We start from the raw sequence: 14,856 nt of genomic DNA on the forward strand, positions 1-14,856 counted from the left end.
AGCTCTTAGCTGATGCTTTTGTGAATAGTCTGCATCAAAATCAGGACATGCTGTCTACTATTACTTATTTCCCTTTTTTTCTATTTTTCATGAACAACTATTGAATTTCAGTGAAAGGTTTCTATCAGTTCATAAAATTTTGAAGTTTTCTAGTCTGTTAATACCATTGGTTACATTACTAGTTCTCCACTTACTAGCTTGTCTTGAATTTCTGGGCTAAGCCAAGTCTTGCATGAATTTTTGTCAGTGTTACTGATTTTTTTAAAACAACAGCTAGGTTTTTATTTTATTGATCCTCTTTTGATTTTATTTATAGTTACATGTAAATTATTTTTGCTTACCTGGGATATAATTTGTTGTTGCATTGTAAGATTAAGCCAGGCATGATAGGTTATAGGTCTGAAATCTTACAACTCAGGAGCAAGTAGCTGGAGGGTTAGGAATTGAGGACAGCCTGGGCTATTGACCCTCAAAAGATGAATACTGAAAAAGGAAATGAAACAAATCAAAAACATAAGTTTAGGTTACTTATTCAAAACTTCCTTGTTTTCCTACATTAAAGCCTGAGAGCTTTGTCCATGAATTAAATTCTATATTTTATCTACATTTGTTTTAGGTTTTTTGGTTTGTTTCAATTTCTCTTATTTGACTTTCTGTTTGACTAGTGGGTTATGTCTTGTAGGTTTTAAAAGTTCGTAGACATTCCTGTTCACTTTCTGTTATTGATTTCTAGTTTAATTCTGTTGTATCCAGAAAATATACACAAGTAGTTTAGTATTTGAAAGTATGCAGTGTACAGAAGGCCAGCAGTGCTAGATGAATGTCCACCTCGACCTGACTTCTCTCCTTAGCTTTATGAGAGGCTTTTGTGTTCTCTTACCTCACATGCGAGAACCTTGGCAGATGATGAAAGAATGACAGGAGATGCCATGTTATTGAGTCCTGACCTCCTCACTACTTACTATTTAGACAGATAGGTGAGCATTTTATGTGAATTACTTTGTTTGATGCAACAGCTGACTAAAGTAGAGAAGAAAACAGCTAGTTATGAGTATGGTGAAAACTTAAGCTCTTTGGAGAGACCAGCTTCCCACAGCCCTTAGGTTATTTGGACATATTTCCAATATGAATGGGGCTATAAATCTGAGACTCCTAGGAAACTTTGAACATTGGGAGTGTATAATCCAGAAGGAGCTAGAGAACTTCGCTGTTGCTTGGGAACTCCTTGGCTGACTTGATGAAGCTGGGGAGAAAAGCGGGAATTGTTTGGGAAAGTGAAGATGACATCAGCCAGCAGCAGTAGAACAGCATCTCCTTTCAACCCTGAGCTCTCAGCTTGCTGGTTCTATGGCCACAGTCAGCCAAGCCCCCAGTGCCTTGCTTACGTTTTCCTGCTGTGGGGGGTGTCATTCCCAAGAAGTCAGTTGAGTTAATATTTGACATTGTACTTGGTGCACTCCATAATTACAAACTGATTACTTGTATATCAGAGTTCATACTTTTGGTTCCTTTGCAAATAAATCCAATACCCAGCACCTAGACAGGGCCTTAATGAATAAGTGATACATGTAAAATTCTTGCCATGACACCTGACACAGTACACGTATCCATAAAGACTTATACCTAAACATACTTAAGTATTATATATTTACTGTACACTTAAAATGCAGGGTGGTAGCTGCAGACAAACTGGGGTTAGGAGTAGCAGACCGTATATTCTATTCCCAGTAAAAAGTCGTAGTCAGTATTGCACACTTGGACATGCTGTAGGTGAGACAGTTGGGAGACCCATGTGTGCATTGTCCATTCTCAAGATTACCTCCTTTCCATCTCTGTTTCCTCACTCACTTTATGTGGGATTTGCACGTAGACTGGCTGACTTCACTAGTTCTGTGTGTCAGGTATTGAACTCTGCCTTCCTGGTATTTACGTCTTAAATGAGATCGCCCAATGAGTGATGGGAGAGACTTGTCTGAAAAGATAGGAGCTTACCTAAATAGGAGGTGAGGGAAGGATTATCTAGAGAAGTACAAACTGAGGCCCAAAGCTACCTAGGCAAAGCATTCCATTTGAAGGGAACCAAATTAGTGAAGAGCCTGAGGTGAGTCTGGGAGCTTCAGAATACCAGAATGCTGAAGTAGGGGTTGGGATGGGGGGGGGGTGGCGGTTAGAGGGTGCAGACAGACACATGGTTGCAAGCATTATAAGGCTTCCCAAACCCTGGTTTTCATACTGTTTGCAATCCAGTAGGAAGTTTAATTGGGCCAAGGGCTGTTTATGATCTTAGGTCTTATTCTCATTTCTGGAGGGGATTGCGGAGCAGGAGAAGGGGCTTAGGCCAGCACAGCCACTTTTAGCGCAAAGACCAAGGAGAGTAATAAGGAAGATGCAGTCTGTACAGCGCGTGCTGTGAAGCAGGCAATGTCCCGTGTGATTTAGTCTCATGTTCTCTTATGAATACAGGCTAGGAAGTCACAGGCTGGGATTTGAACATGTCTGACTTGGCTCTGGAGGTTTCATTGTAGCCCTCAGTGCTCTGCTGTTATAACACACAAGTCTTTCCAGGCCTCATTGCCCATCTCTGCATCTTTAGTAGCTTCATAAAATGTGGAAGATGCTGAGGCATCATTCATCTGATCATTCATCTGCCTTCGTCTCCTGACCTTGCAGGGTTTTCTCACCCTCTTGCTGTCTTTCTCGGATTTCTGCAGCAGCAATTTGGTGACTACCTGCCACCTTCAGTTGGTGCACACTCATGCTTGGGTTCCCGTCTTCAGACTTTGGCTTCCCTGCTGAAGGTCTTGGATTCTCTGAATTTTAGTGTAGTCACTGGCCCTTCCAGCTGGATCCTCGGTATGCCTCTCCTGGTGTTCCCTGCATGACCTCTAGGGCATAAGTGTGTGGTCAGGAATGAGAGCTGTAGAGCACTGGGGGTCAGCTCGCATTGCAACATTGCCATTGCTCTTCAGTGTGTAAGTGTCCCAGGAGAGCTGGGGTCTTTTTAAAACGGACATTTCTGCTGGGTGAGATTTCTGATGAAACCAGATACTAGCTAAAACTAGCTTGATACCCAGTGATCGCCACAGATGTTTAATTCTCACAGCAATATGAAATCAACATTCTTTGAAGTCTGTTTTATATATCAGGAAACTGAGGTTCATGGGGATTAATGCATAGCGAGATTTCTAATATGGGGGTTCTCACTGTGTTGCTCAGGTTGATTTCAAACTTGTGATCCTCCTGCCTTAGCCTAGCTGTGATATAAAGGTTTGCAGAGGTTAAATGCTTTAACTGTGCAGTTATTTAGCCAGCTCTTACACGCGTTCACGACCGGCCAGGAAAGACGCAGCAAACCAGAATCTTCTGCGGCAAAACTTTACTGCTTACATCTTCAGGAGCAAGAGTGCAAGCCCCAAGCCCCACAACGAAAGCGAAACCCCGTCCCTCTGCGGGACACGCCCACCCTCGGCTCCTTCAAAGACCGGAAATGCCTGTTGTATTTTTCTTTGTTTTTTTTTTGGGAATGAATGAGTCTGCGCATTGCCTCTCTGCGCATTGTCTCTCTGTGCAGGGCTGACGCACTACGCAGGGCGGGGGCTCCGCATAGGGCGGAAGTGCACCTTGAAGCCGACTGCCCGGAGGCCAAGCAGCAAACTGGCCTTCGCCAGCCGCTTTTGGCTTTTTTCTTGACCAATTAGCTCGCATTTTATCTGGCTGGCACTTTTCTCTCTCATAACGAGCTGCTTCTTCCTCCCAGTCTGTTTCTTCAGAGGAGAATTCGTCATCTGATTCAGAGCTACCAAGAGCTGGCTCCTTGAGCTCATCTAGTGATGAGTATCTCTTAGAGACCTCCGCTAATTGATCTTTTTTCTTTTCTTTTTTCTTTTCCTTCCTTCTAATCTCTCCCCAGGTATTCTTACCTGACCTTAACTTTTCCTCGGGTTCAAGACCCTTGGAAAGGCCTGTATACTTAGTTTGTGTACCATATTTCCTCTTTGCTCCTACTCTCTCTCCCCGCTTTACTTCTGATAGACTGCCCTGAATTTCATCCAGAATTTTCAGCCCTGCCTTAACCACTTGATAACATGTGAAAAGGAACAAAAGGGCTCCTAACACTAGAAAAAGTTCAAGGTCAAACATACCTTGTAAAGCTATTTCCCACTTTACTTCTGATAGACTGTCTTGAATTTCGTTAGAAAGTTCAAGGCCAGACTTACCTTGTAAAGCTATTTCCCACTTTACTTCTGATAGACTGTCTTGAATTTCGTTAGAAAGTTCAAGACCAGACTTACCTTGTAAAGCTGTACTCACTGGTACCCCTGTTCCCCAGCTGAAGAGTTCTGAATTCATGCAGTTGAATCCTTCTCAACAGTCTGTTTTGTGGGAACACTTCATTACCACCGTTCCCCAGCTGAAGAGTTCTGAATTCATGCAGTTGAATCCTTCTCAACAGTCTGTTTTGTGGGAACACTTCATTACCACCGTTCCCCAGCTGAAGAGTTCTGAATCCACGCTGGATCCTTCTCAACAGTCTGTTTTACGGGAACACTTCATTACCGTGACCCGCAGTTCTGGTTCCGGAATGAGGAATCTTCCTTGCGCCGGTGATGGTTAACTCCCGTCCCGAGTTTTTCTTCCCGGGTTTTAGGCACCAACTCTTACACGCGTTCACGACCGGCCAGGAAAGACGCAGCAAACCAGAATCTTCTGCGGCAAAACTTTATTGCTTACATCTTCAGGAGCAAGAGTGCAAGCCCCAAGCCCCAAAACGAAAGCGAAACTCCGTCCCTCTTAAGGAGAGTTATCCTTCGCCTAGGACGTATTACTCCCTGATTGGCTGCAGCCCATGGCCGAGTTGTAGTCACGGGGAAGGCAGAGCACATGGGGTGGAGAACTACCTTTGGCACATGCGCAGATTATTTGTTTACCACTTAGAACACAGCTGTCAGCGCCATCTTGTAACGGCGAATGTGGGGGCGGCTTCCCACAGCCAGTAGGGAAACAGTAGAAATTTTAACCCAAATGCTCTTGACTGCAAATCTGTACTAGGTCTTACTGTATTGGATACACCACCAAAGAGGATTTCCTAGTGTACAGATTTGAAAATAAGAAACTGCATTTAGGTATAGAATTGTGTGTTCAAAAGTGGTTTAACAAACTTGAACATTTTTCTTACTGAATATTCTACCAAAATAGCAGGTACTAACTAACTTTTTTTTTTTAATGTAACCTTCCAGCATGAGATGGCATCACTGAGAATGGCTAGCATTCTGATTGTTAAAGTAGTTAGAGCTAAACAAGTCACTAGGACAGAAGAAAAAACCAGCCAAATTATGTCTTGTGGGAGAAGATTGAGACTTAGAGTTAGGTGAACAGTTACATATTGAGGTGGTATTGGAACTGAAGGGCAAGGCTACTGAGTGCGCAGGGACCTTATAACAGGAACATTGCTCTAGCCAAGTCTTCAGGGAGGTGAAGGAGAGCAAAGGGGACAAGTAGTGTCAGGGTGCCATGACAGCGAGATCCAGGAGCTAAGGCTTAACAAGCCAGATAACAAGAGTCTCAAACCAAGGACAGAAAGATTACAAATGGCAGCCAATTCACAGAACATACTGAGAGGTCATTCTTGAGTCTGGGCAGGCAAAACAAGTCTTTTGTCAAACGGTTGTAGAAGTGCTTATTTATAGTGTTTTCGTTTTCCATTTTAATGACTGTGTGAAGGATGTGTGGGAGATGTAAATGGCACAAATAGAATTCTGACAGAAAGCTTTGAAGCTGTTCCTTTTGTACGAAAGAGAAGGGGGAGCCATTCTGATCCAAAGGTAGGATTGTGGGAAAATCAGGCAAATTGGTGGAGTTCCGAATCCATCTCACCAAATGGGCAGACTCTTTAGCCTGAATGCTGAGCTAGACACAGTGAGACGCTTGAGTGTGTTTTCAAGTAAGGGTATGGTGCAGTTGCTTTATAGATTGTTAGATCTGGAGGCAGGGGAGGGGAGAAACTGGCTCTCAGAACTGTCTGGGTGTCCCTGGTAGTAAGAAAAGCTTAGGAGAGACGGGATTGGTTGTGGAAGAGAACTGGAAGCGTAAGTGTAGCAGGCCTTATTTCAAATCTTGGTTCTGTCATGTACTAGCTTGTGCCTTACTTCCTGTCCACTACAGCAGTGGTACGGGACTTCTATACCACACACTGGGAAAACACAGAGTGAGCACTTCAAGGGCCACGTTTCCTTCTAATCTTGCCTGTATTTACTCTATTTATGTATCCATCTTATGGATATTCAGTGTGAGAGACACAGTGGTTGTCAGTTTATGACAAGTGAAGAACTTAAAGGAAGTCACAGAAATTGCCCACAGTCACATCTGTTTGTAGAAAACCAAGATTCAGAGTGATAGCAGCCCATTCGCTTAGCCACCTTGCTGAAGATACCAGTGATGAAGTACATAATTTCGAAGAGGAGTCGTTTGAGATGACCGTTAAGCTGATGCCTAGTGTGTGAGATATTCCAGGCTTTTCATATGTAGCAAATGCAACACTAGGCTTGGAAAAAGATTTCTAGGTCTGTAGGTAAAAAAGGACATGAGTGTGCCTTAAACAGAGGGAACTAAGCCAGAGGGGTTAGGGATGGTGGGTCGAGTTAGGAATAGAGGAGGTGTAAGCACACATGGGGCCTGTTATAAGGGTAAGGGCTCAGACTTTATGTATAAATGCCATCTGAGAAGTTCCCATAGAATTTGCAATGGCCACAGTGACCCAGTGGAAGGTTTTAGAGGGGTGTTCCCTTAGCTGCTTAGGAGAGTTTTTCCACAATCCATAGGAAGGGTGATGGTAGCCCTGCACCATTGGCTTTGGAGGGCCCTGACAAGAGGTCTTAGAATGGACCAGGGGTCTACAGGTGGCCTAGATGGGAGAATCTGGAGATAGTTCCTGTTGGTTTTGTTGCCATTGTTTTTGTCAAACTGACTGTTGAACCTAGGTCTTCATACATGCTAGGACTGAGACCCTACCTATACTTTTAAGATTTCAGCCATTGAAGTGTCTGCAGAGTGGGGAAGATTGTTGGAAGCAAAATATAGGGCGTGGTCAACAGTCAGTTTCTCTTGAGCCTGAATGTTCTGTGTGAGATGTATGTGCTAGAGAATAGCATCTAGTAGGGGTGGTAGATATGGAATCTCAAGCTGTGGGATATGACCCTGCCAGGGGTCACATATCAGATATTCAGTATTTACATTAAGATTTGCAGCGGTAGTAAAATTACTTATGAAGTAGCAACAAAAAATTAATTTTATGTTGGAGGTAACTACATACGAACTATATTAAAGGGTCACATGGGGACAGTGAAATTTTAAGGGACATATAGATTTCTTACAGCATAACCTCCCTCTTCATTTTGCTGGTACAGAATGGTGAAGGAACCAGGTTTATAAGGAGGCATTACTTTCTCCATAAAGGTCTTCGTGTGCACCAGTCACTGTTACTTTCAAGGATCTACATATTTTCTGTCTTTCCTTCGTTATTGTCATTGTTGCTGTCATTATCTTTACTGGGTGTTGTTCTCAGAGCATCATACAGTTTGGACAGGCTGCTTTCTTTATTCATTTTTTTAGCCTCTAGAAGGATCTGAATGTATGTATACCTGTGTTTGATTTTGATTTTTGAGACATCTTGCCATAGACTCATCCTCCTGCCTCAGCCTCCCACGTGTTTGGATTGCACGTGCTGCTGGGCGTGGCTACAGCATATATATTGTATGCTTTTAAAGAGAATAGTACCTTGCTTAGTTCCTACTTCTCATTTAGTTAAGCAGTCAAGGAAACCACAGTATGCTGCGCTTTCTTAAAATATCTGTTCAGTTTGCCTAACCAAAAGACATTTAGCCCTGATATTCCAATGACCCATGTCAGCAGCTGTCAAACAGTACAGTGAGGAAACAGGACGGAGAGCGAGCTACTCAGGGCTGTGCCTGCATCCCAGAATCACCACGTCCTTCACACATTTCAGACGTATAGCTATTTATGTGCAATGTACTATAATAGATACTCTCCAGAAAATGCTAAAGATAGCCATTTGTAAATATTAGATTGCCAATTTGATAGTTTAGATATCATTTTCTGATGTCTCCTTTGGTATTTTCTCCTTTTAAAAACCAGTACCATTATGTGGGGAATGTGAAAATAAATCCATTGGAAAGAGAAGAGGCCAATTATTCCCCCATTTGATTTTTATTAATTACTTATTTTGTGGGGCCTGGAGATTGAACTCATGGCCTTACTCAGGCTAGGCAAGCATTCTCCCACCAGTCTGCCTCTACGGATACCTTTCATTTTCTGCCTCCCCTTAGTTTGATCTGCTAAAATATTTGCTAAGTTAAAAAAATGCTATCTATCCATTCATTGAAAATACTCTTTATGTGTAGTATATGACTTGTTTAAAGTTGTTAATTTTGAAATATTTTATAAGTTTAGATTCCGGATCTATAATGTCTGAGCTGATTCACAGGTTATTATTAACAATATCTATTGGTTGGACCCTCTTACATTTAAGCATATTGCAAGAAATTAAATTGTATGTGCACATAGTTTGGTTTTCACTGTTCAGTACATAAAAGGTTGTTGGCCCTAAAAACAAGTAGAAATAATTTACTTTGTATGGCATGGTGGTGAAACCAGTTTCACTCTTTGGAGATATCTTTGCACATTTTCTGTCTGGTCCATAGAATTTGGGATCAGCAGACTGGAACAGCATGCATATTTAAGCAAATAAAAACATTGAATACTATAGCTTTGTGAATTATTAAGCATTTCACATTCTTTTTTTTATTTTTATTTTTTATTTTTTTGGCTTTTTTTTTTTTTTTTCCCGAGACAGGGTTTCTCTGTGTAGCCCTGGCTGTCCTGGAACTCACTCTGTAGAACAGGCTGGCTAACTCAGAAATCCGCCTACCTCTGCCTCCCAAGTGCTGGGATTAAAGGCGTGCACTACCACTGCCTGGCCCACATTTCACATTCTTGCAGATTGTCCCTCAATCACAGCAGAGTTTATTCACCTTTAATCATTTTATAGTGCTAATGTGTTCATTGTTGACGCTTTCATAGCTCTATTATACCTAGTTCTGAGAATGCTCTGTATTTCAGCCCTCTATTAAGCCATTAGCCTGCTTTGATTTCTCTTCAGTCGTGCTAGAACTTGGGGTGTCTATGTGTTCTGTTCTATGAAAGTAGTGCCCTCCAGATGCTTCCGTTCAGTCCTGACCGATAACTGAGTGGTGGTGTTTCTTTGTTGCAGATATGCCGATCTTTGGTCTCTGCCCAGCACATGATGATTTCTACTTGGTGGTGTGTAATGACTGCAACCAAGTTGTCAAACCGCAGGCATTTCAATCTCACTATGGTAAGTGCTGTACCAAAAGAATCAACAGGAGGGAAGGTAACGAGAGCCGCCTTACTGCAGGCTGGAGACAGCACAGGGAGGCTTATCAGCACCCTTCCCTATAGGATGCAGTCCTTTTAATTCATAGAAGGGACTAAGAACTATCATGTTGAATGATATTGGATGTTTTTTGAATTTTATATTTGTGAGTTGCAATTTTGGTTTTTCCTGAAATCTGAGGAGAAAGTTATCTCTTGAAACTTTACATCAATATTGTTATAGATTTCATGAGACAGAGGCTCTCTATGTAGCTGTTTGTTCTGGAACTCATTCTATAGACCAGCCTGCCCTGGAACTTATAGTGATCTGCCTGCCTCTGCCTCCCAAGTGCTGGGACTAACAGCCTAAGCCACCATACAGAGCACTGTCATTGGAAAAGAAAGTCAGTCAGTTGCACAGTATTTAGAACTTGGGCCTTTGAAGCTTAGACTAGATTGGATTTTTAAATTTAAACCTGTAAGAACCACTGGTTTTTCCCTTGAGCAGGTGACCCACCCCTAGTTTGCGCTTCACAATACAGGGAGCAGTGGCAACTTTGGTGCTATTAGAATTGATGTGTGAAGGCACCAGTAGTGCTTAGACACCTTAAATCTGAGGAGGTCAGTAGGGTGTACCAGGGTCCAGCTCCAGACACCAGAAGGTCGTAAGGAGGAACCCTGGTTGTCCAGCAGTGAGTAATTGAGAGCCCGCTTAGAGAAGTAGCCTTCACACGAGTGTTTGATGAGGACAGCTGTTCACTCTCTGTCTGTAGGGCCCGTTTTTCTGTTGTTAAGCCTATTTTGGAATGTCTAGAAGGTAATTTTTAGTGACCTTTCACTCCCTGAAATTGGAAGTGTTGTGATGAGAAGGTACAGGCAACTGCACAGCTTATGTACCAAACAACTGAGCTTGGTTGGTTCAGGCTGGCTTCAGACTGACATTACTGAGCTCAGAGCCAAGAGCATCTAGGCTGTCTGGAACGTGCTAGACACCTCTCATTAGCTAGAGCTGATGTACCCATTTGTGGACGAGCCCTGTACAAAAGCAGGCTGGGAGTGACTCACAGGCCTTCACTGGGTGTTGATAGAGACTTGTTGCAGATACTTATGACCAGAATATTATATAGTGTGATGCTTCTGGGAACTGATATATAGACTAGATTAGAAGGTCACATAAATAAACCGTAAATGTGCTGCTTCTTGCAGGACCTCTTAGCCTCAAAAAGGCCCCCTTGGTTGTCTTCTCAAACTGCTTGACCTAGTGATGACAGCACATCACACAACCTTGACTTCCTCTTTCATAGTCTAGGGATGCAGGATCAGTGTCGGGAACCTTAGCAAGAGCACCAAGGAAACATATAAGTATTTTTAAAACCACTATTTTAATACTGAAACCATCCAGTGATTTAATTTTTCTGGGTTTTCATTTTAGACTGTCAGTAGAAATGAAGAAAATATCTTAAAAGCTAGTGTTTACTTTGTCAGTCCCCACCAGTATACTGACAATCAAGACCTGAGTGTGGGGCTGAGGTCCCTCTAGTGGTGATGGAAATATTACAGATTACAGGAGGGGTCCTTGTACAGGATGAGTGTCCTAGAGGCCTCTCTGATTCCATAACACAAGAGAGAGTTGGTAGATTTAGGAAGGGGAATGGAATTGGAGACAAATCAGCCTGGGGCAGGATGAAATGGAGGAGGCTGCCATCCTGTTTGCCTGCATGGAAGCTGCGCACAGTGCCGAGGAGAGCCACCTCTGCTCCTGCCCTGTTACTTTTCTTCTGTGACAGGAATTGGGAAAGGGAAACTATTTTGTGAAATCTTCCTCCCTCCCTTCTCCTCTTCCTTTTTGATGAAATCCCAGGAAGACAGTTTCAGCATTCCCTTTCCATAGTTAGTAATGATAAAAATTTATTTTCAAAATCAGAATCTTGTCAAGTAGACATTGTTGTGTGTTCACTGCAGTATGGATACTCCCTAATTTATGGTGGGTTCGCATACTGATAAACTATTGTAAGTTGAACATGCATTTAAATCCTTGGAGCTTAGCAACCCTAGTTTAGCACCACTCACCGAGGACAGCCTTTTCCTAGGAGGCTGGCTGGGGGCTCTGGGCTGCTGCTGCACTGTCACTCAGCAGAAGGATCTAGCTTGGAGAATGGGCAGAATTCAAATCTCAGAGCTTCTCAGAGCTCACAGCTTCTGCTGAATGTGTATTGCTCTGACGTCATTGTGTGGTCAAGGCAGTCATTAACATAGTCTGATTTTGTCCTGACTGTAGGAAAACAGCTTTATCATGAGCGCTCCTTGATCTTCAGGCTCTTCTTGCTTGCATTTATGGAATCTTGCACTTAAGGCTCCTGGACTATGTTGGGTGGTTTGGATTCCTGTAGATTTCAGCCTTGGGAGTCAGGGCTTGTCTTAGTAAAAGTCATGCCTGCCGATGGAGTGAGTATATCTTTGATAAAAATGTGTTACTAATTTTCTGTGAACTCATGTTGCTGGTACTGACTAATTTTTAGGAACAAACAGGCAGTTGCTGTAAAATCCTATTGGTTCATTTAAAACCACCAAAGTTAGGACAAGAAAGGACACTCCCGTGGCTGCTTATAACTTGCTTACAGTTGGTGGTATAGGTTCTGAGGAAGTTGGTGAACAGGTAACAGCCCTGTTGCCTAGAGAAGTGTGCATGTGGTTTTTCCTAGCCTTTGGAGGAAAGAGCCGGCCGCTCGCAAGGATTCCACATGGCTAGTGGTCTGGACGCTGACCTCTCCCTGTGATGTTCCCAGTTCCTATCTGACTGCAGTCTTAGAACTTGTTTTCTTTCTTGGAACTGCATAGGAAGGTATGTTTTCTTGAAGTAATATATTGAAATACTCCAGCCTTCCTCGTGTATGTTTTTGTTACTAAGTGTTAAACACAGGATGTTTCATATGGTGAACATCAGTGGATTAACAAAACCTGTCCTGCAGGGAGGTCTTTGATAGAGCTTCCCATACCTGCTTCACACTCGCCACCTTAGACTCCTGTGAGAACCCAGGCACTGTCAGGGTAAAGCTTCTTTGGCTGGTTGTGACTGGCAAGTTGGCCAATGTTCTGTTCTAACGCACAAACACTGTCCACTCTGAGGCTATTACAGGTGCTCACAGGGGCTGATGCACACCTACTCAGAGTTGTTAACTCTAGCACTGATGAGGGGACAGGGGCTCTGTTTTTAAACATCTATTTTAACATCTTTGTATCATGTTACATTGCTGCTGAAAATGTAAATCTGAAAGAGGACTCAGGGTAACTTTCTCTAGAGCTCAAAGTGTTACTCTTTTGAAGTGGGAATCTTTTAGTGAGTTAGTGATGGATCTGTTGGCCTTATACTACTGAATAAAGTGTGTGCCTTACTACATATCTTTTCTCTGGATCCCCACAGGCAGGAAGAGTGTATGGTTGGAGATGACAGCCTGCTTCTGGGGTTGAGTGCCTTCCTCCTGTTGACTGACTGCCAAAGACAGAGCCTCTAGATAGGTCCCTCTACTCTGTCCTGCTCTTTGTTGTTTATGTGTTCAGGAAGAGGGCCTTGAAACACCACCAGCACCTTTCTACACAGACAAGGGAGTGATCTTATGTAACAGAAATAGAGATATTAATTCAGCCTGGACAGGTACCATGTTTATAATGGCTATAATTAATTGAAACCCTGATCCAATGTCAGATCTTGAAGCATTTTTCTTTAGATTGGTTAGGCTGATCTACTCATTACCCTTTTGGGTTAGCTTGACTCTCTAAGGTAGGGTATGGTAATGACTTGTGACTAAGCCATTCATTCCCAATATTTAATCAGGCTCTATCTGACTAAATTTGACTTAGTGACTTAATTTCACTCACTATGTTTCTTTAAACCAGTTTTTATTGGTATAACACATTTACAAAGAAAACTCTAAGGAAAACAGCATATAATGTTTACCGTACAGGATGACAATGTATGATAAAGAACATTTACTTCTTTGTGGCTGGTCATACCAGTTTTGGCTGTGAACCTGAGACCTGCCCCTCTTGTTTAAAAGAAGCCTAGATGACTGGGAGTGAAGTGGGGGATGATAGCAAGTGTTAGCGTGTTTCACCACAACATAAATGAGGTTTGGAAATGTCACTTGCTTCCCTTACGATTTAATGTTAATAATGTTCGGAGTGAAGTATTTCAAGTTTTGGGAAACGCCAGCTTAAACTATTGAATTTTATTTCCTTTGATGATTTCAGACTTGGAAGCAAAATTCTAGAGTCTTCAGTGGCTCTGCAGCTGGATTCCATGCCAGTATCCTTGTTGTCCACCAGTTGCTTGTACTAGTCATTATGAGTGGGTGCGAGTCCGTTGGTCAGGCCTGTGGGAGACCTCTGTTTACAAATGTTGGTCATAAACTAGCTGTCTCAGTCTGATCATTGCTGCGATCTTACTGTTCTTTCCGTTTTGAATAAATTGGATGCTTTATATTTTGTGGGTGCCAGCATAAATTACATTCAACAAAATGTCATTTTCTTCAGATGGTGGGTAATTACTCAGGAGACATCACTCCTGGCTTTCTTGTGTAGTTATTTGACTTAAAGAATGTTAATGTAACAGTAGACTGATGTTTACTCTGAGACCTGCTGAACTACACCTGCCCATAAGCTCCTCATTTTTATTGTTGATAAAATTGGACGGGTGCTTGTGACCTGTAATTGTTGTCATGGTATTTAGTTAATTTGCATCGCAGAGGGCTTGCTGTTTAATCAAGAACAACCACCCCCTCTAATCTGATTGTCTTAGACTAAGGAAGCAAGGACTTAGGGGTATTCTAGTGTGTTATCTTATTTGAATATTTTGGTGACTTTTTGCCTAAAGAAAAAAATCTTAACTCCGAGAAAATTTTTTGCCAATGAAGTTTATAGCCTGAGTATTTTCTACTTTAATATTTTACTGATAACTAATATTTTTAAGATCGACATTAATTGAAATATCTAATATTCACAGATTACTTATTACTTTTAATAGTACTTGGTGATTTCCAAAGTATTTTTATACAGATTGCTTCAGTCTCTGTCTTATTCTGAGTTTACAGATGAAAGTCCAAAATAAAATTTAATTTGCACATATAAAATGTACAAAGCCACCTGTTTCTCTTGTATGTAATACAGATGGATAGCTTTAAAAGGAAAGCCCAAGAAGACGTAATGAACTGTACATGTCCTAGACTATTAGAATTAGTAACAGATGTCTTGTCTCAGGTCAATTTTTACGTTTTCTTAGAGTAGCTGGATCAGCATTGTAAACCAGTTACTTGAGAGAGACTTTTGGTCATTGACAGATGCAGTTGATGGGAGATAGAAGCCAGAGTCGGCAGTAGAGGCGGAGCCAGCAGTAGAGGCGGAGCCAGCAGTAGAGGCGGAGCCAGCAGTAGAGGCGGAGCCAGCAGTAGAGGC

The 14,856-nt window shown here is 42.3% G+C and overlaps 1 protein-coding gene across 4 annotated transcripts in view; it reads left to right on the forward strand.

The window, feature by feature from the left end:
- Atxn7 (ataxin 7) overlaps positions 1–14,856 on the forward strand; it is a 146,034-nt gene that overhangs the window by 82,350 nt on the left and 48,828 nt on the right. For all 4 annotated transcript variants that reach the window (XM_006518017.3, XM_006518015.4, XM_006518018.4 and 1 more), the window contains one exon: positions 9,287–9,391. In XM_006518017.3, the coding sequence (XP_006518080.1) occupies positions 9,287–9,391 (105 nt within the window). The remainder of the gene's footprint in view (positions 1–9,286; positions 9,392–14,856) is intronic.

This window comes from Mus musculus, chromosome 14, assembly GCF_000001635.26.
Source record: "Mus musculus strain C57BL/6J chromosome 14, GRCm38.p6 C57BL/6J".
Classification (NCBI taxonomy): domain Eukaryota; kingdom Metazoa; phylum Chordata; class Mammalia; order Rodentia; family Muridae; genus Mus; species Mus musculus.